Source organism: Uranotaenia lowii, chromosome 3 (genome assembly GCF_029784155.1).
Source record: "Uranotaenia lowii strain MFRU-FL chromosome 3, ASM2978415v1, whole genome shotgun sequence".
NCBI lineage: Eukaryota > Metazoa > Arthropoda > Insecta > Diptera > Culicidae > Uranotaenia > Uranotaenia lowii.
In genome coordinates, this window is record NC_073693.1 from 147,454,546 (window position 1) to 147,477,781 (window position 23,236).

Genomic DNA, 23,236 nt, shown 5'->3' on the forward strand with positions numbered 1-23,236 from the left:
TATTGATAAGATTGACTAACAGCACCTTTTTGTTGCGTTTGAGGGACATAAACAAGAATTCCGTTCGATGAACTCTAATTTTCCATACAAAAGGCACCTACTTACTTAAATAGAATGAAAATTGTACTATCACAGTACTTGTTTTTGAATGTCCAATAATAACTATTTGATACGAAGTGATTCTTTAAACAAAACTCTTATAAAAAAACCCACTGCCTTATGGGACGAGAAGAAACTTTACTCATTTGTTTCAAAATTATTTTTGGCACAACTTAATTGAGGACATCCACAAAACGTGAAGCTTAAAGAAACGCGCGCACCCCAGCCGACCATCGTCTTTTGTTCGAGCAGGATGAGACCCAGAAACTGTTAAACGATCTTCCAGCTTCGAAAAGGGAAAACCCCACTCATGTAGTAACATCAACTGATATACACACGGTTGTTGAATCTGGTTTTCAAACTATAGCTACAATTCGTTGACATCTATTCTTTAGAGGCTCGTCGTCACCAGTCAGCGGGGGGATTTTGAATTTTCTCAGTCGCGTGAATTGGAGCGGTTGAGTAGCATCGTTCTTTCGGGCACCTAATTGCAGATTGTCGGACCAACTTTTGCTGGCGATATGAGAAAACGTACATTTTTGGCTTTTGGTAAGTAAAAGATCTTTCAAATTTGATCCAATCCATTGATGTTTGTTTTCTGCCACATTCATCTTCTGTTGAAAAAGCTTGAAAGTTCAATACAGGTAAATAACATATTTGTTTTATTAATTTTCAGGTACCTTCATTCTGATTCATTTGTGTTTTGTTAAATCCCAGGCTGTCGATGCAGACAAGCCATTCGATGGAACTCGCGATTCGAAATTCGACTCATCTTTGGTCAAGGTATTTATTTCACCGTTTCCATAAAACATCAATTGCAATCGCATTTTTAATTTATTTCAGAATATTTTGAAAAACAACAATGAAAACGTAATATTTTCCCCGTTTCCTATAAAAGTTATGCTAGCTTTGCTTTTCGAAGCAACAGGTGTCACAGTCCTAAGCTCATCACCCACTAAACAGGAGCTAAGCTCTGTTCTCAGCTTGGATACCACTCTGAACTCAACTCGTAACACATATGCCCGATATCAGAACTTGACTGAGGTAAACAATCCAAAATGTTGCTAAATTTAATAAAAAAATGATAATAAAATTTCCCCAAATATTTAAGGATTCTCATCCCGATTGTAGTCTGCAGTTGGCGACCCGTTTGTATGTGGATGATTTTATCGATGTGATTAGCAGATATGAGATTTCCCTTAACTACCACTACAATGTATCGATCGGTAGCTTTTCTTCTGCTGATGCTGAACAATCTGCTAAAAGTATCAACAGCTGGTTTAGCCATGCAACGAAGGGGAGGATAAGTGGAGTTGTACGGGCAGGTGAGTGTTAAATTAGGCTAATCGGGCACTTATCCGGGTCGGGAATCTGGGCGACTTTATCCGAAATCCAGCCAAAATCCAATCGATCAAATTTCTGGAAGATCCAGGTATTATAAAAAGAAACAAGAAAATTGTGAATAAGAAAAACACTTCAGCACTTCGGTAAAATTTGGTTCTTTTTTCGAGCTTGGGAAAAATCCGAACGTGTAGGGAAGAATGGAGATACTTGATCCCCTTTTCTTATTTTCATCATATCTTTTTGGAAAAAAATGCAGATCGCTGTCTTTTGCATTTTCTGACAGCGTGTAATTTCAAGTGTATATGCTGTAAAAGTTTAATCGATACATAAACCCGTAGATGAACTAGAAGCGTTTTCGTAGGAATATAAAAAATTGTGATTTTTTTTTTAAGTTAAAGAAGACTTGATCCATTATTGAAGAAGACTTGATCTATTAATCAGGGTGCCCTATGCTTTAGTGAAAATCATGAAAAATATAAAGAAAAAAGTTTTGTTGACTTTTTGGCCGTGTTAATTTTTATTTCACACTAGCTGACCCGGTGTGCTCTGCTACACCTTCAAAAAATTTTGAAACTTGTGGTACCGAGTTATTTAACTTGTTATTTATTTGCACAAAATTTTAAGTTCAATTTCAATATCATTAAATTTTTTTTCAAAATGAATTTGCAAATTTTTTATTTTGAAATCTTAATTATTTTTTTTAAATCCGTGTTTTAATCCTTTTTATGACTCTGAATTTCTTTGCTTAAAAAGTTTATAACTTATGCCAAAATATTTTTTTTATAAATATAAAACTTTGTCAAACTATCATGTGACATTTATTTTACCTATTTGTTCTCGAATTATCATACGAATTTCCCCCATTCCTATAACTCTAATTGAAAGAAGGTGGGTCTCATAACATCAGAAAAACACTTCTTGTATACAAATACGATCCCACGTCATATATGGCCCCATTCTCGATAAGTTCTCGAGTTATTCAAAAAATTGGTGTCCCTCTCCCTACTATATATCTCCCCTCTGGCAAGAGAAGGGGTTTTCAAACCATCGAAGAAACATTGCTTGTACACAAATTTGCTCCCATGATAATTAAATTCTATTTTCTCGATAAGTTTTAGAAATATTAAACAAATTTTATCAATGCCCTCTTTTCCCTCTATATCGTTCCACTGATTTATGGTAGTGATGCTAAACTACCGGAAAAAACATATCTTGAGCTCGAATACCCTCTCATGCCAAATTTGGTTTCGATTGATTTATAAGTTGTCGAGTTATGCTATAAAATTTGTATCGGAGCCGCTCTTCCTACCTATCCCCTACCTGGAAGAACAGGATCAAGATTGAACATTCCGTGTATTCAAATACACTCCTATGCCAAATTCTTCCCCAGTTGCTAAATTGAATGATTGTTCCATTTGTTAGATAAGTTTTTGGTTTATGCAAAACAATCATACATATATGAGCTTCCGTCTTCCCTAACTGTATTCTCAATTGAAGGAGAAAGAAGTCTCAAATAAGCTAATAATCATTTTACGTATTCATGCCAAAGCTTTCCCATGCCAAAGTTGTTTCCATTTGCTTGATTAGTTCTCGAGTAATGCGAATAATTGTTAAGGAGCCCCCCCCCCTCCACCTCTCCTTCATATCACCCCACTGGAAGGAGGCAGTAGTACCAAATATTCACATAAACCTTCCCTGTGCTCAAATACCCTCTCAACCCAAATTTCATTCCATATGCTTAGTAAGTTCCCGAGGGATGTAAAAATTATATGGAAGGACCCTCCCCCCTTAAGATTTTCCGACTTGAAGGACGAAAGGTTCTCAAAATATCATAGAAACATTTATCGTAATCATATACCTTCCCACGTCAAATTGGGTGCCATTTGCTTGATTATTTATCCAGTTATGCTAAAAATTGTAAAATAGCACCCTCCCCCCTTTCTATATCCTCACTGGAAGGAGGGAGGGGTACCAAATATTCATAGAACTGTTTATCGTACCCATATACCCTTCCTAACCAAATTTGGTTTCATTTGCTCGAATAGTTTTCAAGCTATGCAATAAAAAAGTGGTTAAAGGCCCCCCCCACTTCTTCCTGTATCTCCAATGGAAGGAAGGAGGGGTTTGAAATAATCATAGAACCATTTTTCGTATTCCACTACCCTCCTATGCCAAATTTTGTTCCATTAGCTTGATTAGTTTTCGAGTTATATGAAAAATTGTAAGGTAGCCCCCCTCCCCCCTTCCTATTATCCCACTGAGAAGAGGGAGGGGTACCAAATATTCATAGAAATATTCCTCGTTCCCAAATATCACCCCATGCCAAATTTGATACCATTTGCTTGATGGGTTCTCGACTTATGCAAAAAATTGTCTTTTGTTTGGGAGGCCCCTCCCTCCCTTCATGAGAGAGGGAGGGGTCTCAAACCATAATAGGAACCTTCCCCTGCCTCCAATACCCTCACTTGCCAAGTTTCACGCAAATCGGTTCAGTAGTTTCCGAGTCTATAGGGAACAGACAGACAGACAGACAGACAGACAGACAGACAGAAATTCATTTTTATATATATAGATTACTAGCTGACCCGGTGTGCTTTGCTACACCTTTCAAAATCAAATTATATTTTTATTGGTTTCTTGGCATTATTTTAAATCAAATTATAACATAATTCATGAGCAACCGCTATAAAATGAGAGAGCTGGAGTTTTGAATTGCAAAATAAATATGATTGCAACATAAATATGATTTAAACTAATTTTCTGAATCTTCATCAATAAATTTGTGTTAAAGATCTGATAATGTTAATCTGTCTGGAGGGTCTCAAATTAATCGTACGCAAACAATCTTACTTATAACATATGGTTGTTTTTGCTTGATATGTTCTGGATTTATGCTAAAAACTGATAAGAGAGCCCCCTCCCCTGGCCTTCCCTTCACCTTCTGCTGAATGGAGATCGTGATCTTTAATAATCATACCCATTTTTTTCGGTCCCAAAAATCCTTTTATATCAAATATAGTTCCATTGCATTGGTTGATAAGTTTTTGAGCTTTACAACAAAATGTATATGGAGCCTCCTCCTTTCTTCCCCTCTCTACACTGTAAAGCGTAAGGGTCTATAACAATCGTAGAAACATATCTCGTGACCAAGTACTTTTCCATGGCAAATTTGTTTCCAATTGTTGGCTTCGTTAGCATAAATTGAGAACTTATGCTAACAAAATTGTATTGGGCTCACCTCCCTTCTCCTTTGTACCTTCTCACTGAACATGTGTCAGATAATCATAGAATCATACCAAAATGATTTTCCATGTTAAGTTTTGTCCATTTCTCGGATTTTGTAAAAAAAAAGTTAAATGTAAGCCTCCTCTTCCCTTCCCATATTCCCAATTCTATCATTCTACTGCAAGAAAGGAATTGTTTCACATATAAAAAAGTATTTTTCGTACTCAAATACTTTTTGATGCCAAATTTGGTTTCATTTGCTCGGTTAATTCTCGAGTTATGCAAAAAACTTGTATAGGAGCCCCCTTTCCCCCTTTATATCTTTCCGCTAAAACAAATGGGGCTTCAATTTATAATAGAAACATTTCTCGTATCCAAATACCCTCACATGCCAAATATGGTTCAATTTGAGATCAACTCTCCAGTTATACTGAAAATTGTAAGGGAGACCTTCCTCCCCCTTTTCATCCACCTCTTTGAAGGAGTGAGGGATACCAAATATTCATAGAAGCATTTCTCGTACCCAAATATCGTTCCATGCCAAATTTGGTTCCATTTGCTGTTGTAGTTCTTGAGTTGTGCAGTAATGACTGTATGAAACTTCCCTCCCTCTTTCTTTTCTCCCCGCTGGAAAAAGGAAGGGGTCTCAAACAATCATAAGAATATGTCACGTTCCTAAATACCCGTCCATGCCAAATTTGGTTCCATTTGCTTAATTAGTTGTTGAGTTATGTAAAAAAATATAAAAAAGGCCCCCTCCCCCCTTTATATCTCCCTACTGGAAAGAGGGAGGGGTCCCAGATGATCGTTGAAATATTTTTCGTATCCAAATAACCTCCCATGTCAAATTTGGTTCCATTTGAATTATTATTTTTTGAGTTATGTGTAAAAATATGAAAGAGGCCCCCTCCCCCTTCCTACTGGAAAGAGAGAGGGGTCTCAAATAATCATAAAAATATTTTTCGTATCAAAATACCTGTCCATGTCAAATTTGGTTCCAATATCTTGATTAGTTTTCGAGTTATATGAAAAATTGTAAGGTAGCCCCCCTCCCCCCTTCCTATCACCCCACTGAGAGGAGGGAGGGGTACCTTATATTCATAGAAATATTACCCGTCCCCAAATACCACCCCATGCCAAATTTGATACCATTTGCTTGATTGGTTCTCGAGTTATGCAAAAATGGTTTATTATTTGGGAGGCCCCTCCCCCCCTTCTTGTTAGGGGGAGGGGTCTCAAACCATAATAGGAACCTTCTCCGGCCTCCAATACCCCCACCTGCCAAGTTTCATGCAAATCGGTTCAGTAGTTTCTGAGTCTATAGGGAACAGACAGACAGACAGACAGACAGACAGACAGACAGACAGACAGACAGAAATTCATTTTTATATATATAGATAAACTGTCAAATATAAAGAATTCAAAAAGTTCGTTCACTACGCTAAAACATTGCATACTTCAAGACGCAATTTTCTAATTTTTAGAAAAAAAAACCCTTTATTGGGTCCTTATTATTTGGAAATTATTGGAAAAATATTAAAAATTTCATGTTTAGCAATGATCAACACCATTCAGGAGAAAAATATATCTTTTTGATTTCGAGGAACTCATAACACATATTTTGGAACTTGAAAATATGGCGTTAAGAAGTTCATATACTCAAACGGTCGACATATTGGAATAAATATTTTTATTATAATTTTTTCCCTTGAGAACAAGCGTAACAAAGTGAAATTACTCAAAAAATTATTTTTTTTAAACTGTTTAAAATTTTTAACAGTTTTGTTATTTTGTTCTATAAGGCAACTTTTTCCAGAACATTTGATCTATGTGAGACATTCCTGTTTCGAGATATAGCTGAGGAATCAAGAATTCCCAGGGATCAAGCATCCTAATTCTTCCCTATATTCATTGCTTAAAAGTTTTCGCTGGGATTTCAGAATTATAGATTCGATTCGAGTGTTTATTTAATTTTGAAAGAAAGTTAATAAATCCAGGTGTATTGAGATTTTTTTTTCTACCAAATCTGGCATCCGGAAACTTTTTGGATACTTGATCCCATTTTCTTGTTTTCATCTTTTTTTTGCAAAATTTGGCTACTCACAGCTTTAAACAGATTCTGGAAGCAAAATTCGAAATTTAAATTTAGCTAAAAATAAAAATAACACCAAAAATACACAATAACAACGCAACTGAATTTCAAACATCATTATCTTAGATATGATTACAACACTAAATAAATTTTACTGATAAAATAAATGAAAATTTCCAAAACAAATCACAATGAAAGTTTCAAATCAATAATAAATTTGGTAAGTCATTGATATTTTTTTCAAAATGATGTTCCTTATCCTGAACTAGAAATTTGCCTCAAAGCAATTTCTGAGCAGCCTAGTTTTCAAATTTGTCATAAATATTTCCAAAACACAGTTTAAAAAACATCAGAATTCTATAATAAACGTCAGATCAGGTAAATAATCAACCATGAAATATTGTTAGTAAAATTGTTTGTAAAATATTTGTTTTTTGATATTCATCTTAGTTTACATTTGTTTTTCTTAATTTTCAACTGAAGGGTTGATTGAATAATTCCGCTCTAGTGTTCAGTGTTCAAATTAGGGTGGTTGGATTTACCGGGTTTTTTTTCAAATCTGGTATTTCGGTATTTGTAATTTATAAAACCGATAAAACCGGTAAAGCCGGGTTTTTTTCAAAACATATCGAATTCATGAAAAATTCGTCAATTTCAGTAGTAATGACATAAAATGCTCAGAATTTATAACGCAATAGATTTAGCAAGATATTCGATTGAAAAAGAATGGTTTTGTGCCTTTTAATTATCCCTTTGTCATAAATCAATCATCATCCTCATGATAATCATAATATTTATCATCGTCATTTCATTATTATAATTTCGCTGTGAGGTTGCAGAAATTATAGAAATTTCATATAATTTTCAACGAATTTTTGCCCTGTACTCTGTAATACAGTATTCAGATTTAAGAACAGATTTCACAGATTTAGTATAAGTTTTAAAACGTCTTTCATGAAAATGATATATAAAAAGATTTAACGGTAGAAAAATTACTTATAAGGCAAAACACAGAACTCTGTGACAAAGTTTCTGGTTGACTCACAGAATTTCAGATTTTTGCTGTCCAAAATACGAATGCTTTCCCCACAACCTAGTTGGTGACCGTGCACTTTGGCACGGCCACAAATCTAAAGTCACCTCGGGGGAAGCTAAGCAAATCATTTTAATCAAATAATTAGCAGAATAGGGTAGTATAAATAAAATTTAACAAAATATTATTGAAAGCTTTAAAAATTGAAATAAATAAGTGAAATTCTTAGAAAAAGCTAGTACGAATATGAGGAGAAATGGCACATTGATCACATCTATCAAAAAAAAAAACACAACACTCAAGGAATTGTAATCAGCCGTTTAACAACACTACACTTACAACACACCCCTGAAGACGCCTGAACACGTCTAATACGCAATTTAGACGAGTTCTGGAAAAACCATGCGCAAGAGGAAAAACAAGGGACATTTCCTCTTCCACTTGGATCTGAACCCTGGAAGGAGGAACACCTACAAAATCTATCTGGTGTCAAGTTTTTATTATCTCCCAAAATCACGCGTCTCCGAAGTATCCTTGAGAGTTCGCGAGTGGTTCTTTAAGTGGTTCAAGTGTCGAACGGATTCTGGCGGAGGCCACGAAAAGCCATTCCTGTCGGGCACTGCCTAAAGGAATCCAAGATCGGGACTGAAGCCGCGATATCGCCAACATATATCGGGCACAGTCACTGGCAAGACCACATGGTCGTGGTTTCTGGTTAAGGAGGAAGGCAATCGTTGAGCGGAAGGGTTTTCCCCAATATCCCTTGGCCAACTAGAACGGTTGTTACGGGCGGGAACTGCTCCCACGGCACAACTAAGGTAGAGCGGTTTCCAGGACTGCTACGGAAGACGATCCAAAGCACGATTCCCCGGGTGGCCACGAGCGCTGTGGCTTGGCTAGAAGACGGATCCTAGAAGCGGAGCGAACATCGTTGGGCCCATACACGTTACACCACACACCGTAGGTTTCGTAAGTACCTGTGTATAAATTTGAGAGTAGGGAACTAAGGACAGTTAGGGAACTAGGGAAAGTGCCAAACTAACAGTTTCGACATTTAAATAAAATGATTTGCATTTGGCCAAAAACATTACAGTTCTCGTATTGTTCTTGCAAGCCGACCCTGAGTGATCTTAAAGGAGTCCTTGTGACTGAGCGGGCGTAACACAAGGGATTATTACATTACGTCGTATGAAACTAAATGTAAATAAAGAGATTTCCTACCAAAAAAACCTATATAGACTAATCGCAACATCTTTCCATTTATAATATTTGTAGCCTGAACAACATATTCTATATGTAAAACACAAATTTTAAAATTGTTTTGATGACTTTTGCAGCAATTTTCAGTGAATTCTTTAGATGTTTATACAACGTTTGTTTGAAGCCACCAGACATAATTGTTGACAATGCAATTTAATAAAAAAAAATATAATAAATCAATTCCAGTTTTTTGTTTGGTTTTGCAAGTAATGTAAACTCGGCTTTCTTCAAAGATTTTCGGCTTACCGCAACTTTCCTAAATTTCAAAACTGAATATTTGATCATGTCCGTATAAAACCGGATAATCTGGGAATATAATGAACTCGTTTCCAGTTTCTTCATATGTTTAAAATATTATGTTTTCTCTGGGATGACATATAAAAAAATATTCATTGGAGCTTCCTGAAAAAAATTGCCCCGGGCCCCCCGAAGGCTTAATCCGGCCTTGAGGTAGGGTCAAGTGGGGTAATTATGAACACGAGGTAATTCCGAACAAGTGCCATACGTGCTGCTGTGGGGGATGAATGAACACCAAAAGTTCCAAAAGTGATAGTTTAACATCCGATTGATAGCTGTAAGGTGTTTCCGATCTGTTTTCAAATCATAGTGATATCACTTCAGATGTTTTAAAAAACCATTACCTCGTGAAACGGCAATCGTTTCGGACAGTGTTCAATGTTTTGAATATCAGATCATAGGAAATCCTGCTAGAATATTGTTATCCACTGTTTTACATGCAGTTTATGATGCTTTGTCTGGATTTTGAAGAAATTTTGAAAAATTTTACTTGCACTGGTTCACATATGAGTGTTCATATTTACCCCATAGTTTCCGTCCTATGGGGTAATTATGAACACATCTTCTTATGCATTTCCTGACATTTCTAATGCTTTTTAATGGCCAAATGATTTATTCATCAACTTAGGGGGCCATTCACTAATTATCCAAGCGTTTCCAGACCCCTTTCCCCCTCCTCCCCTTGTAAGAAATTTCTTTAAAAACTACTCTCCCCCCCTTTCTATAACATTTTAACATATTAACGACCGTGAAGAAATCTTAGCCGGGAAACATCAACACTCGGCACTTATACCCCAGAATCCACTGGACCAAATTCAAAAAAGTTCATAATTGAATTAGGTCTACAATGTGTTAAGTTTTGAATTTTTGAGAAATTGATTTTTTTTTTCCAAAATTGAGATTCGGATTTAGAAAAAAAGCTCTACCAGTTCTTTTCAGTCTTTGCAAAAACTTTTGAACCCCATTTTTTATAAACTGAAAATAAAGTTTCAAAAGTGGAAAAAAGTGAATAGAACAGAAATTTTGAAAAAAGCTCAATCTGTAACCAAATTTAAACAAGTCTTAATTTTGTTTAAATAAATAGTGATGAAAACTCGATTTTCGTTGATAAAAAAGGTAGTCAATAGTTTTACCGGTAATACCAAAACCGAAAACTTGTATCCCAGGAATAGTTCTCTTATACCGAGTACAGGTTTTACGTGCTTCCAAAACCAGGTTTTTTGATAATTGATAAACAATAAGGTTATAAACCAGAAATGTTTAATTTGACTAAAAATTAAATTCCCCTTTGTTTACAAAAGGTTTGCTGATCGAGCTTTTATTCATAACTGTATGAAATTTAACATTACTATGAACCTTAAATCTCTGTGGCAACAGTAAAATCTATGAAAAACTTTGATAAATTCAATTGGTGAATAAGTCCACAAAGCAAAGATCAATTTTCCTGAATGTTTGGACATCGTGCTGCTATTCAGAACATTAGAATTACAGCAAAAAATAATTTTTTATGTGTTAAATCCGGAAAAATCTATTTTCTTGCAGTCTAATTTTTTACTTAGATACTTTTTTCAATATTAATTTATGCCTACCCCTTTTCTGATACCTGATAGATACTTTTTTCAATGTTAATTTGTTCGAATATTTTTTTTAATTTGGTGCAAAATGAACATCTTTTGGTTGAAGATTTTCTCTTTAAGTTTGATGAGGAAAACTTCGGTAGTACTTCAAATTTTTTATGAAAGAATAGAACTACTTATGTGAACTTTCAGATAGATGATAAAAAAATTTATAAGTGTAAATATTTTTCAAAACTTTCGATCATATAGAACTGACAAGAATTGTAAAAATGACTGTTCACTGATCCAAGAAGATTTCAATAAGTGTTTTTGTGAAAGGGTTGTATTTTCGAATGTCCTGTATGTATATAGGTTTCAATTTCATGATACCTCGCACGTACGTGAAAAGCCTATCCCACGACATTTTGGTGAAGATTTGATGTTTGCTGCGCAGGACATTTTAAACGGATGTAAAAACTATCGAGTAGCCTAACTCGTCTAAAATTTCACACGCATGGAGAGGTCCTATCAAATAAAATTTTCTGTAAAGACGTAAAGAAACGTACGTAAGAGACGTAACATAGAAATTAAAGTCTAGAAACAATAAATAGAAAAATATCAATAAAAAAGAACACTAAATAGCTATTTTTCTATTGTTTTACATATTTTATACATGAATTGGATTGAGTTTTTATAAAACAACCCATTTTCTTGTTACTGCTTATTATTTTCATTATTTGGTGTTGAATTGAGATTTTCTGACACCATATAACTCTTATTGGACAAGTCTCGGGGTAAATATGAACATACTTCGGGGTAATTATGTACATAATTTTTTAAGTAAAAAATCACCATACACTGCCTACTATGGATAAATGTAACGTATAACTACTGTTACTTTTCAAAAATTTTATACCAAGTTCGTAATCCGTGTTCATAATTACCCCCTAGAGGGTGGGGTAAATATGAACAGACGGGGTAATTATGAACAGACATCCCAAGGACAGAGGTTGCGACCAAAAAACAAAAGTTGTTTAACAGAATGATGAAGAGCACGGAAACATTCATTGATGGTAGCTTTTCAAAGTTTGTGATAAGAAATTAACATATGATGGCTGTAAGTGTGCCAAATGAAGAAATTTTGTTCATAATTACCCCACCTAGCCCTATAGTATTTAGATGATGTTACATGATCTAAAAAAGAAAAATATAACAGTTTTCAAAATTTGGAACGACTGCATTTCAAGTATTTATTACATTTCTGCAGAAAGTTAAAAAAAAAAACTTGAATACATTCACATTTTTTTGGAACCTGCAAAACGATAAGATTTATGCTATAAAAATTATCTGGAAGTCAATTTGGTTTAAAACTTCTTTAAAAATTCGTTAAATGAGGAAAAGTAAACGAAAAGAAAGCTTTCATAACTTTTTTCGCAGAGCTCAAAATTATTTTGAGTCTTGAGCAAAGTTGATAATTGATTCGAAACTTTTATTTTAAAATGTAATGTTTTTGTTTTCAAGTTTTGATAAAAAAAAGGGCAGAGCATCCTTAAATAATTTTAACCTATTTTGAAAAGTTATTTCAATAACAAAAATCAACAGAAAAATTTCATATTTAGATTCAGGGCACCTAAACTGGTCAAAATTTCGTTTTAAATTGATTGCTCCTCGAAAAATGTTAATTTTGTGGCCTTGCGTAATTTATCAAAACGTTTTCAAATGTGATGTAGAGCACTTAGCAAAATAAGAAAATAAAATTGATTCTGAAATTGGTTTCTTGAAGAATATTTCATATCAGCATAACATTTTAAATGACATAAATGATTTTTTTTTAATTAAAATTTTTAGTAATAGTGTAGATGACGTCAGATTTCAGATTTGTTCAGCTAATTCTGTTGACCATCGTAAAAAATAAACGTCTGGAAACCATGTAATCCAACTTGTCGTGGTATAAAATTAGATTAATAAATTTACGGGTGAGGGGGGAGGAGTATATTTTTTATAATTTTCTAAGGTTAGGGGCCGTTCAAATATGACATATCACAAACTTCGATTTTTATGATCCACCTCTCCCCTCTAAGAAACACATTCGGATCAGTTTTTTTTATTCAAAATTCACAAAACGTTATTAAACTCCCTTCCCCCCTCATTGCGTTACGTAATATTTGATTGGTCCCTAATATAAGGTTGCCAGGTTTTATCCGGGTTTGCTCGGATATTCAATACAAAATTTGGGAACAGTCCAGACCGACCTGGTTGCCCGGATTTCCGTGCAAAATTCCTGGATTTTGCCCGGATTTATTCACTTTATTTGGCAAATCAAACAAAAAACATGCTTCCAAAACGAAATTTTTAGGGCAAAATTTTTGAAAATAATCATGGTAGGTTTTTTGGAAGCCTTGAAAACGATTTAAAATCTGTCAAAAAAAATTTATTTTTCTCGAGTTTTGTTGAGTGACTTTTGGCAAAATTTTCCCGGATATTGCTCGGAGTTTTGATCGTCAATTTTGAAATCAAATGCCTGGATTTTGCCGGGGTTTTCTATGAAATTGCCCGAATTTGTCCGGTTCGGACACGTGCTGAAAAAATTCTGGCAACCTTACCCTATCAGGATTGCTGTTTTGCTTCATTTGGCTTATTTGTCTACAACATTAATTTTGTGAGAGATTTGTTTGTATTTGTTAGAAGATATTGCTCAATCCACCCTACACACCCTAGAAAAAACATTAAAAAAAATTGTTTAACTATCCATGCAGTCTGTTGAAACTAATTTTTCCAAAAGATTAATTCTATTTTAGATAATTGCAGGTATAAGGGAATCAATAAAATGAGTAATAAAAAATTAACACCTAACTTTGCATTTTTTTTTGGCTGTTGGCCAAGCCTTCTCTAAATAGTACATAAGTTTAAAGGTAGTATTAGCAACCAAAATTAGCTTAGGTAGAAAAAATGGTTTATTTGATAGGTGGCAAGATGATTTTATATTTGTTTGAATAATAAATGATAGGTCCCACAGAACTGCAAAATATGCTTTTTTCCCATAAAGTTAAAGTTTTCGATACTCAGGAGTGAATTAAAATGTTTGAAAATCATCAAAAAATATATAACAACACTGCAGATTTTCACAACGGGGATATCGATAAAGAGAGAAGATACGCAAATAATCACGCGTATTGTGCAGGCAATGATTGAAATTTTGTCCAATTGTTTGTGTCAATGAGTAGATTTGAAACGAGAGAAACCAGTGCTCAGAGTGAGTGAGAGGGAGAGAGAGAAAGAAATTGTGCGAAATGTTGCGAATTGTTGCAAATTGTGGCAAACTGTTGCAAATTATGCAGTAATTGAGTAATTTTGATCATTACCGTTCGAAATACAAATAAACCTCTCTGTATTGATTTACCCGTTCAAAACTATGTTCTAGACTGGGTCTCATTTTGGTAGTAATTGCCATAAGAGTTACAAAAGTTATCTCTCCGTTTTGCCGCCAGAATTCTCCTTCTAATGTAATATTTTAGAAAATATCCAATACTTACTAATGTATTACCTTAAGAATGATAAAATCCTCGTCATTTACCTGAAAAGAAGAGAAAAACCTATTATAATTTTGCCATTCGTCACAACATAAATGTATACAGAACTTGCGAACTTATATGTTACACTCGATATAAGTAACAATTCATTCAATATTGAGGAATGAACATTGTTAAAGATCGATTCAGTCATCCAAGGAATAATTACTTTATTATTCAAATCTGTCTTAATTTCCACTAGAGTTGGCACTAGGTTATGGCTGATTTGGATTGATGAGTTATTGTTCAATAGGAGAGTTTTCTGAATTTTGAAAAACAATTTAAATGAAATCTTCCATGATGAATACGTTATACTATGAAGTGAGAGGTTCAATGCATATATTTTTTTATGATTATTTTCGTTTAAGCATCTTTGTGTCATTTGGATTTGTATTGTAATTACAGATTGATTTGTTTAAAGCTACCGTTAACATTAATCATCGTAAAATAACATATAAACTTCTACCTTCACAGATCAACTAGCCGAGTCCGTCATTTCTGTGCTAAACGCCAATGTGTTGAAAGCCTTCTGGAAGTTTCCGTTTCCACAAAATGGACCAATGCAAAAGTTCAACCATCGGAGTGGAAAATCGGTGCTGGTGCCATTCATGGAGCTGCAGCAGACCCTCTACTATCAATCGCAAATCAACGGGATAGATGCTCAAGTTTTGAGACTGCCATTCAAGGGAGGATTATTTTCCATGTACCTTATTTTGCCACACGAAAACTCTTCAATCCAAGCAATTCTGGAGGAACCTCTTTTTCCAAACGTATTTTCCAATTTGGTTGAAACCAAGCTTCGTGTATTGATTCCCAAATTTAAATTTGATGATGTATATGATTTCAAAGAAATTTTGAAAAATGTTAGTCAAAGATTGATTATTTTGTTTTCAAATTGAATAACCTTTCCTTTTCATTGTTCCTTCATAGATCGGAATTCAACAGATTTTTTCTGAAAACGCTTCACTGCCGCTGCTGGCTCGAGGAAGAGGTACAAAGAATAAACTAAAATTATCGAACTTGATCCAAAAGACAGGCATTGTGTTAAACGAACAGGGTAGTGAAATTGCAGCCGTTTCTGGTAGGTTGAAACTTATTAGGGATAATGACCTTATCTTATCAAAATTACCTTACTTTCAGGCTCAACAGTGACTGTTTCCAGTAAATTGGGGGATACAGAACTGCCCACCTTTAACGCCAACCGACCATTCATTTTCCTCATTGAAGACGATACACAGGGAACGCTGTTGTTCGCCGGAAAGCTGGAGGATCCTTCAAGTTAAAAATCGTCGGCATTGATTAAAAATTTGAGCATGTAATATGGTTTCTAAACACAATAATCTTAAACGAGACAGCCAAGAAAAAAACATCAAAAGGAAATGAAAAGGACTTTCAATATATTGTGAAAAAAGGCCCATAAACATTATAATCTTTTGCTTTTTTTGCCGAAATCGTTTCAAAAAATAGAAAACCTCAGTAAACGTGTAGTTAAAAAATTATTATTTTTTTATTGTTTTCTGTAGTTCAACTATAATAATTAAACGATTCAAAACCTGGTAATATGGTATTCAATAAACCGTCAAACCCGTTCACCTCTTAATAAATTTTTAACTAATGTTTTCACTAACTAATAGCAGTGAGTTACTACCAGTGCCAATGACTATGAATAGAATTTTTGGACAAAATTTATCCAGGCAAGGAGATCAATATACTTTCATTTTGTTGAGGAGTGACATAAACAACAATATTTTTCCCTCAAAATTTTTTTCAAGAGGTATTCATAAAATTTCATCGTTTTCCATCCAGTTGAGAGGTCAACATTACACCTGTGTTTATGTGTTTATTACTTCGAAGATGCAGCTCTAAAATGTCATTTGAATATTATTTAGGTTTTTGTTACTTCGCTTTGTTTGAACTATAAAACTTTACGAGCAATTCAACCCTAACAAATTTCATTTTATCAGTTGGTATACAGAGAACAAAACAAAAATAATAACACTATATTTTTTTAACAAACGAATGATTGACTATCGTCGAAATTTTCTTCAAAACTTTGTTTTAAGTTGTTCAACGGATAACTCAAGCTATCAATTCTTTTTTCTATAGAACCAATTGACGTTGGGGACCTAAAACACTATATTCCGAATTTCAAGTCGTAGATAGCAGCAATATCTTGTCCTGGAACGGAATTGAGGCCATTTTCGACAATCCGAGATTAATCCAGGTGGTAACGAAGTTTTTAAGAACATTCTTAGCAAACTTATCCCTAAGTAAAAGTCAAATCGCTTCACAGTCTGTAACAAAGTTGTTAAATGAGTCAAAATCTTCAATTTCGAATGTTCAAAGACATCCTTGAATGATGTCAGTTATAGTTTAAACCTTATCTAATAAATTTCCTAAAATTGTGGAACTGTTAAATGCTGTTCTCTTTTGTAATCATAGTTAAGGGCAAACACGAAGATATAGCGACACATTCAACAGGTCATAACTTTTTTACGATTGGGTGAAAATCAACAAAATTTTGCACAGTTTCTCATTGTTGTGTATTGTTCACATGCTGTCAAACTCGAAAGCGTGTTTTTCGATTCAACGAAAATGGAGATGAACCAACCAGCAAAGAAATAACGTACAACAAAAGTAAAAATGTGCGGCCCATGCCCTCGGTATAACCAGAAGGCGGCAATGTTACACGATTTTTCTATGTATCGTGTGACCAACATCTTTTAAACAAGTCTTGGTGAATCTCGTTTTCAAGCTTTTTTTTCCTCAGATTTAAGCTAGAATCCCGAGCCTCGGAATTGCCGATAGACGGAACAGTCGAAGAACAGTGGTGTGGAATCAAGAATGCCTTTATCACGACGAGCCGGTACTCTCGGTAAAGTATGTGGAAGAAGAAGTGAATGGATGTCGGATGAAACTTGGAGGATGGTCGATGATCGGAGAAAGGCGAAAGTCGGAATTGAGCAGGCATGAACCGGGTCAGCCAAAGCAGCCGCCCGCTTTCGATATGCGGAGCTGGAAAAGGCAGTTAAACGAGCTTGTAAACGAGACAAGAGAGCCTGGACAAATTCCCTAGCCGAAGAGGGAGAAAGAGCCGCCGCCAATGGAGATATCCGATGACATTTCTCGCCGCCTCAGTGGTGCAAGGACTAATGCAAGAATGCCGCTGAAAGACCGAGCAGGTCAGTTATTGACCGATCGAATAGATCAGCTCAAACGATGGACTTAGCACTTCGAACAACTCTTCCGAGTCACGAATAGCGATGGCCAACAGAACCCGTAGCCTGAAGCGCTAACAGTAAGTAGCAGAAATGGCGTCAACTCGGAAGCGCCCTCGCTGGCTGAAATAGAAGCGGCAATCAAAAACATGAAATCCAACAAAGCAACTGGGATCGATTGCATCCCTGCTGAAATGCAGAAAGCCGACATTGCCCTGTCAGCACAAATGTTGCACCGTCTTTTCGCTGACATCTGGGATACTGCAACATTCCCGGCCGACTGGATGCAGGGTATCCTCGTAAAGGTCCCGAAGAAAGGATACCTGACAGAGTGCGGTAACTGGCGAGGCATAACGTTGATCTGCACAACCCTCAAAGTACTCTGCAAAAAGATCCTGAACAGGATCCAGGAGAAAATCGACGCTACACTCCGACGGCAACAAGCTGGATTCCGATCCGGACGATCATGTGTGGACCACATCACAACGCTACGAATCATACTGGAACAAATCAACGAATTCCAGGACTCTCTTCTGCTGGTTTTCGTTGATTTCGAAAAAGCATTCGACCGACTGAACCATATAAACATCTGGGCGGCTCTAAGGCGACGAGGGGTCCCAGAGAAACTAGTCCATCTCATCGAAGCACAATACGAGGCATTTTCGTGCAAGGTCTTGCATGATGGTGTCTTGTCCGAACCAATCCCGGTAACTGCTGGAGTGAGAACAGGATGTATCTTATCACCGCTACTTTTCCTCATCGTAATGGATGAGATTCTGACTGGATCTATCGACTGTGCACCGAAGCGAGGATTGCCGTGGAATCCTTCAACAATGGAGCAACTGAACGGCCTTGACCTGGCTGACGATATTGTTTTGCTCACCCAAACACAACCGGACATGCAGAGCACACTCGACGACCTCACCGAAAGTTCCAAGGCAGCAGGTCTCAAAGTCAATGTCGGAAAGACCAAGTCGATGGAGATCAACACAGCAAATCCCTCCAGTTTCATGGTAGCTGGGCAGCAAGTTGAGAAAGTGGAGTGCTTCCAGTATCTTGGTAGCCAGATAACGCCTGATGGTGGTACCAGGAAAGACATCGAAACCCGGATCAGAAAGACCCGATTTGCATTTGCGAGTCTCCGAAACATCTGGCGGTCACGCCAGATCTCTCTACGAACAATTGCTGTTGCTGTACGGGTGCGAAACTTGGTGCACATATGCGGTAACGACGCGAAAACTGCAAGTATTTGTAAACCGCTACCTGCTGAATATCATCCGCGCTTGGTGGCCTGGCAACTGGATCTCAAATGAGGAACTACATCGCCGGTGTCATCAAAGGGCGCTAGAAATCGAGATTCGAGAAAAGGGATGAATCATCCTTCGGGATGAAAATCCCGAGAAAAAGAAAAAAAAAAAAAAAAGAGATTCGGGAACGTAAGTGGAGATGGATTGGGCACACGCTGCGGAAAGATGAAAACGAGATTTGCAGAGAGGCGGTAGATTGGAATCCAGAAGGTCATCGTAGAAGAGGCAGACCCAGAAACTCGTGGCGGCGAAGCCTAGCTGCTCAAATTCGAACTGTCGACGAGAAGCTTGACAGGGACCAGGAAAACGCTGGCTCCGGATCGTCAACAGTGGAGGTCTTTCACCACGGTCCTATGCACCGGAGGATCGGCGCGGGATCATTAAGTAGGGGAAAAATTCATATAACGCCCCATGTGGCTAATACGCGCCACCCTTGTTTTGAAGAATCTGAAGCATTTTAAGCCTGCAAAATATTACCAATTTGTTCTAAATGCTGTGATTGGTCATGGCAAGTATGAATTTTTCCTTAAAATGCTTCTGTGTCGTGATAATTTCATAATTTAGGTTTTTTTTCATTTCGATTTAAATTTTAAAGCACTTTCAATAAGGTGTCACCAAGCAGAGAAAAACGAATAAGAGAGTATTTTCTGACACATCGATAGAGGAGAATCTTAACTACGATTTAATGCTAAAAAATTATACCGAACTCGCTATGGTATGCTTTTTATGGGTATGTTTTATCACGGCCCATGCGCTCGTTATAACGCGCCAATCGTAGTAGGCTGAAAATAGGATTATTTTTTCAAAAAGGCCAATTTTTATTGAAAATAAACAAAAAGTCTAAAACCTTATTTTGAGCGTTAATTCAGCCCAAAAAATCTACGTTTCTTTTTTTTTTTTTTTTATTTTGATTAGTCCATTTTGATTCTCTTTTCAGTCAAAGTGTCTGGAAGTATTGGTGTGTTTTCGGTCTTCGGCTGCTCTCGGGTGTGTTTGGCTGCTAGGCGCGTATTGAATACACAGCGGCGCGTATTTGCAACACAGTTTTGTTCTGTGGCTTTTAAAATGCTTTTTAAAAATCAAGTTTTTGAAGGAACTATAGCAATTTGAGTAATAAAAAATCATAGGCATTTGTAGAAAACACTTTTCTTCAACGATTACACCCATTTTTACCACAATTTGTACATGGAATACATAGGAAATCAGCGATTCGCTTAGGTGGCGCATAATAGGGCATGTTCCCCTACGTAAGTTAAGTAAGTTAAGTTTTTTTACCTTGAGAGCATAGGAGATGAAAGCTCAAATCTGAAGAAAAAAGCTTAAATCTGTCAAAAAAGAGGAAATCTCTCCATACGGTTGGAATAGAATTGCCGGCCTCTGGTTATAACGCGCCAATCGTAGTAGGCTAAATAAAGCATTAAATTTTCAAAACGGTTAGTTTTCATTTAAAGTGAACAAAAAGTTAAAAACCATTTTTTAAACGTTGATTTAGCCAAAAAAAATCTACTTTTGATTTTTTTTTTAAATTTTGTCTAGTCTATTTTGATTTTTTTTCTAGTCAAATGTCTGTTTGTATTAGTGTGTGTTTCGGCCTTCGGCTGCTTTCGGGTATGTTCGGTTGTAGGCGCGTATTTGCAACACATTTTTGCATTGTGGCTTTGAATCTGAGGTGCCAGGACGTTTTGTCAAAAATCAGGACACCGCGAAGAAAAAAATCAGGATTTTTCAGGACACCACTAAATTGGTGACAATAACATGCAGTTCTGCTTAAATTGCATAACTAAAGGCAAAATATAGGTGCTAAAGACGCCTCGAATTATGCAACTGAAGCGAGAATAACCTTGGTTGGCCTGCAGTTAATATCGAAAAACACCATTTAAATATCATTTAAACCGAAGATTATCTTTGCTTAAACTGGTTAAACTATTTTATTGAAGATTTCTCAGATGTTCTCATCATTGAAGAATAAATTTAGTTATAAACTAAATATTTTTTTAAAATAAGGACATTTAAAAAGCCATTTAAAAAAAATCAGGACAATTCAAGCGCTTTTTGAAAAATCAGGACAGCCTCTCGAAAATCAGGACAAATCCTGAAAAATCAGGACACCTGACAACCCTGCTTTGAATATGGTTTGAAAAATTTTGTTTTTAAAGCCACTTAATGAATTTAAGTAATAAAAAATCATAAGCGTTTATAGAAAACACTTTCCTTTAAAGAGTAGACTCGTTTTTTACACAAAATGTACGCGAAATACATAGAAAATCAGTGATTTGCTTAAGTGGGGCATAATAGATCATGTTCCCCTTCCGGATGACACTGTAAAGGCTGTAAAGGGAAAATGCGTTCATTTTAACACTGAAGGCTCCATCGATTAACTTTTCTTTCAATTTTTGAAGTAAATATATGTATGTATAAAACTACCCTATAATTTGGTTTGATTCTAAACATTTTAAGAAAATTGGCATGACATTTTCGGTGTCGTAATAATTTCGTGTTCGCCCTTTATAAATGTTTTGTTAAATCGTTATGTACATATATTTAAATATTATTTGTTTTAACATCGTTTTAACATCTTTATCTTATTCGCAACTTTATATTAACGATGCAGTTGGCGAGCAGTCATTGAAAAACTTATAACTCTGTTCGGTTTAGGAGGCAACTGACTTACTATTTGGGCCCTCATTTTTTTTAGTTGCATTAAGTACCATAATCCGAGGTAAGATTGATCACTTTTTTCAATATTTTTCGATTATTTTTTCTATTTAGGGGAATGTGGCTTGTTTCAAATTTTTAAAACCAGTACTGGACTCCTTTGAACGTAAAACATAGATGCAGGAATTTATTAGACTACTTTAAATTTGATTTAAAAATCAATTTCGTCTCTGTTCAGAATTTGATGCTTTGGGGTAACATTAATCAGTCTTTATTTTGACGGTATTATCGACCTTACTTGATCATAAAGGCTACAAAACACCTTCATTATATTTACAAAGGCTATTTTTTCAATTTTAACCTTGCTTTTTAACGTTTTGTTCTAAAAACATTTATAATCGAATTTTTTTTGCCTATTTGATACTCAACTTATAGACTTTCAAACGTACACACTAAGATTACAAATTCCTCCCTCGGGATAATGGCTCTCCGAATCACAGGGAAATTGCTCGATTTGAACGAAGCTCGAACGAAAACCCTTTCGAACCTCGGGGCGCTTCATTTCTTCTGAAATTTGCGATGAAATTCCTACGAACGAACAGGTGATCAAACAATCGTCCTGTATCATGGGAGAACTTCAGCTGTCAACCGTTTTTTGTCTCGCTTTTTATAAGCAGTTTTTCTTTTTCACCTTTGGCGGAAAGCTACGTAAAGTTTCCGTTTGTGACGACGAAGGCCAAAGAAAACTTAAAAGAAATCAGCTGCGGAATGTTGCTCATACGGCCATATAGGACACTTCCTCCAGATGAGCCACCCGTCAGCCCAGGAAAAACAATGAGAAAAGTGAGCCGTAAATTGTCGTAAGCCGTCTTTAAAAAAAAGAAGTGATTAACTTATTGATACCACTATCGAAAATTCTTATTGGTTCTGTTTCATAGATGCAGCCAGGGTTCAGCTGAAACATCGGTGATGCTGGTAGCCAGGCGGGAGGAACTTCTGCGCCAAGGGATCTACCGGCGGAACTTGACTTCCAACAGGTCGAGGAATTGGCAGTCGCAACATACTTTGTTGCATACCAAGTATCAGGTTTTTTTTTTGTCAATATAAATAGTTACTTAAAGAATAACATACCATTGTTTTTTTTTCAGGCGAAATACCGGAAGAATACAAATAGAATACAGCAACGATTTGATATTATTAAAAAAAATCATCAGTGGTTTTCTGTCTCGAGATCGTCCTGTAATTTCAGCTGTTGAAAATACAGGATGAAATCGTCCCGACCACAGGAGAAAAGATTAAGTGTGTAAAAAACAGTTTCCAAAAATTCAAGCTATAGACTGAGTTATTGATGATCTTGTGGAAAAATTAATTGGTGGTCATAGTTACCCCGATTTACGGTACCAAACTTTATTTTTGTTCAAATGTTAATAAAAAAAATACTTGTAAAAAATCGGACATCTGCCCAAGCAACCAAAAGTCACATATTTACTTGAATGAAGGCATTGAAAGTTACATGTTGGCTGACATAGAGAATCAACTGCCCAATTCCCTTTAGTGAACTTTATGTACTTATTAATGAAC

The 23,236-nt window shown here is 35.8% G+C and overlaps 2 protein-coding genes across 3 annotated transcripts in view; one reads left to right on the forward strand and one right to left on the reverse strand.

Moving 5' to 3' along the window:
• The window catches only part of LOC129757203 (uncharacterized), a 483,998-nt gene that overhangs the window by 240,853 nt on the left and 219,909 nt on the right, over nt 1-23,236 (reverse strand). The gene's annotated exons all lie outside the window — the stretch shown is intronic.
• LOC129757209 (serine protease inhibitor 2-like) lies at nt 414-15,846 on the forward strand. Its single transcript, XM_055754345.1, has 7 exons — nt 414-648; nt 776-882; nt 943-1,143; nt 1,211-1,424; nt 14,950-15,338; nt 15,406-15,556; nt 15,616-15,846. The coding sequence occupies exons 1-7, from the start codon at nt 621-623 to the stop codon at nt 15,756-15,758; spliced, it is 1,233 nt and encodes a 410-aa protein (XP_055610320.1). The 5' UTR covers nt 414-620; the 3' UTR covers nt 15,759-15,846.

Coding starts and splice junctions, on each gene's coding strand:
- LOC129757209 (XM_055754345.1), top strand. CDS start 621: ATGAGAAAACGTACATTTTTGGCTTTTG. Junction 15,339..15,405: donor TCAAAGAAATTTTGAAAAAT/GTTAGTCAAAGA, acceptor GTTCCTTCATAG/ATCGGAATTCAACAGATTTT. Junction 15,557..15,615: donor TGAAATTGCAGCCGTTTCTG/GTAGGTTGAAAC, acceptor CCTTACTTTCAG/GCTCAACAGTGACTGTTTCC.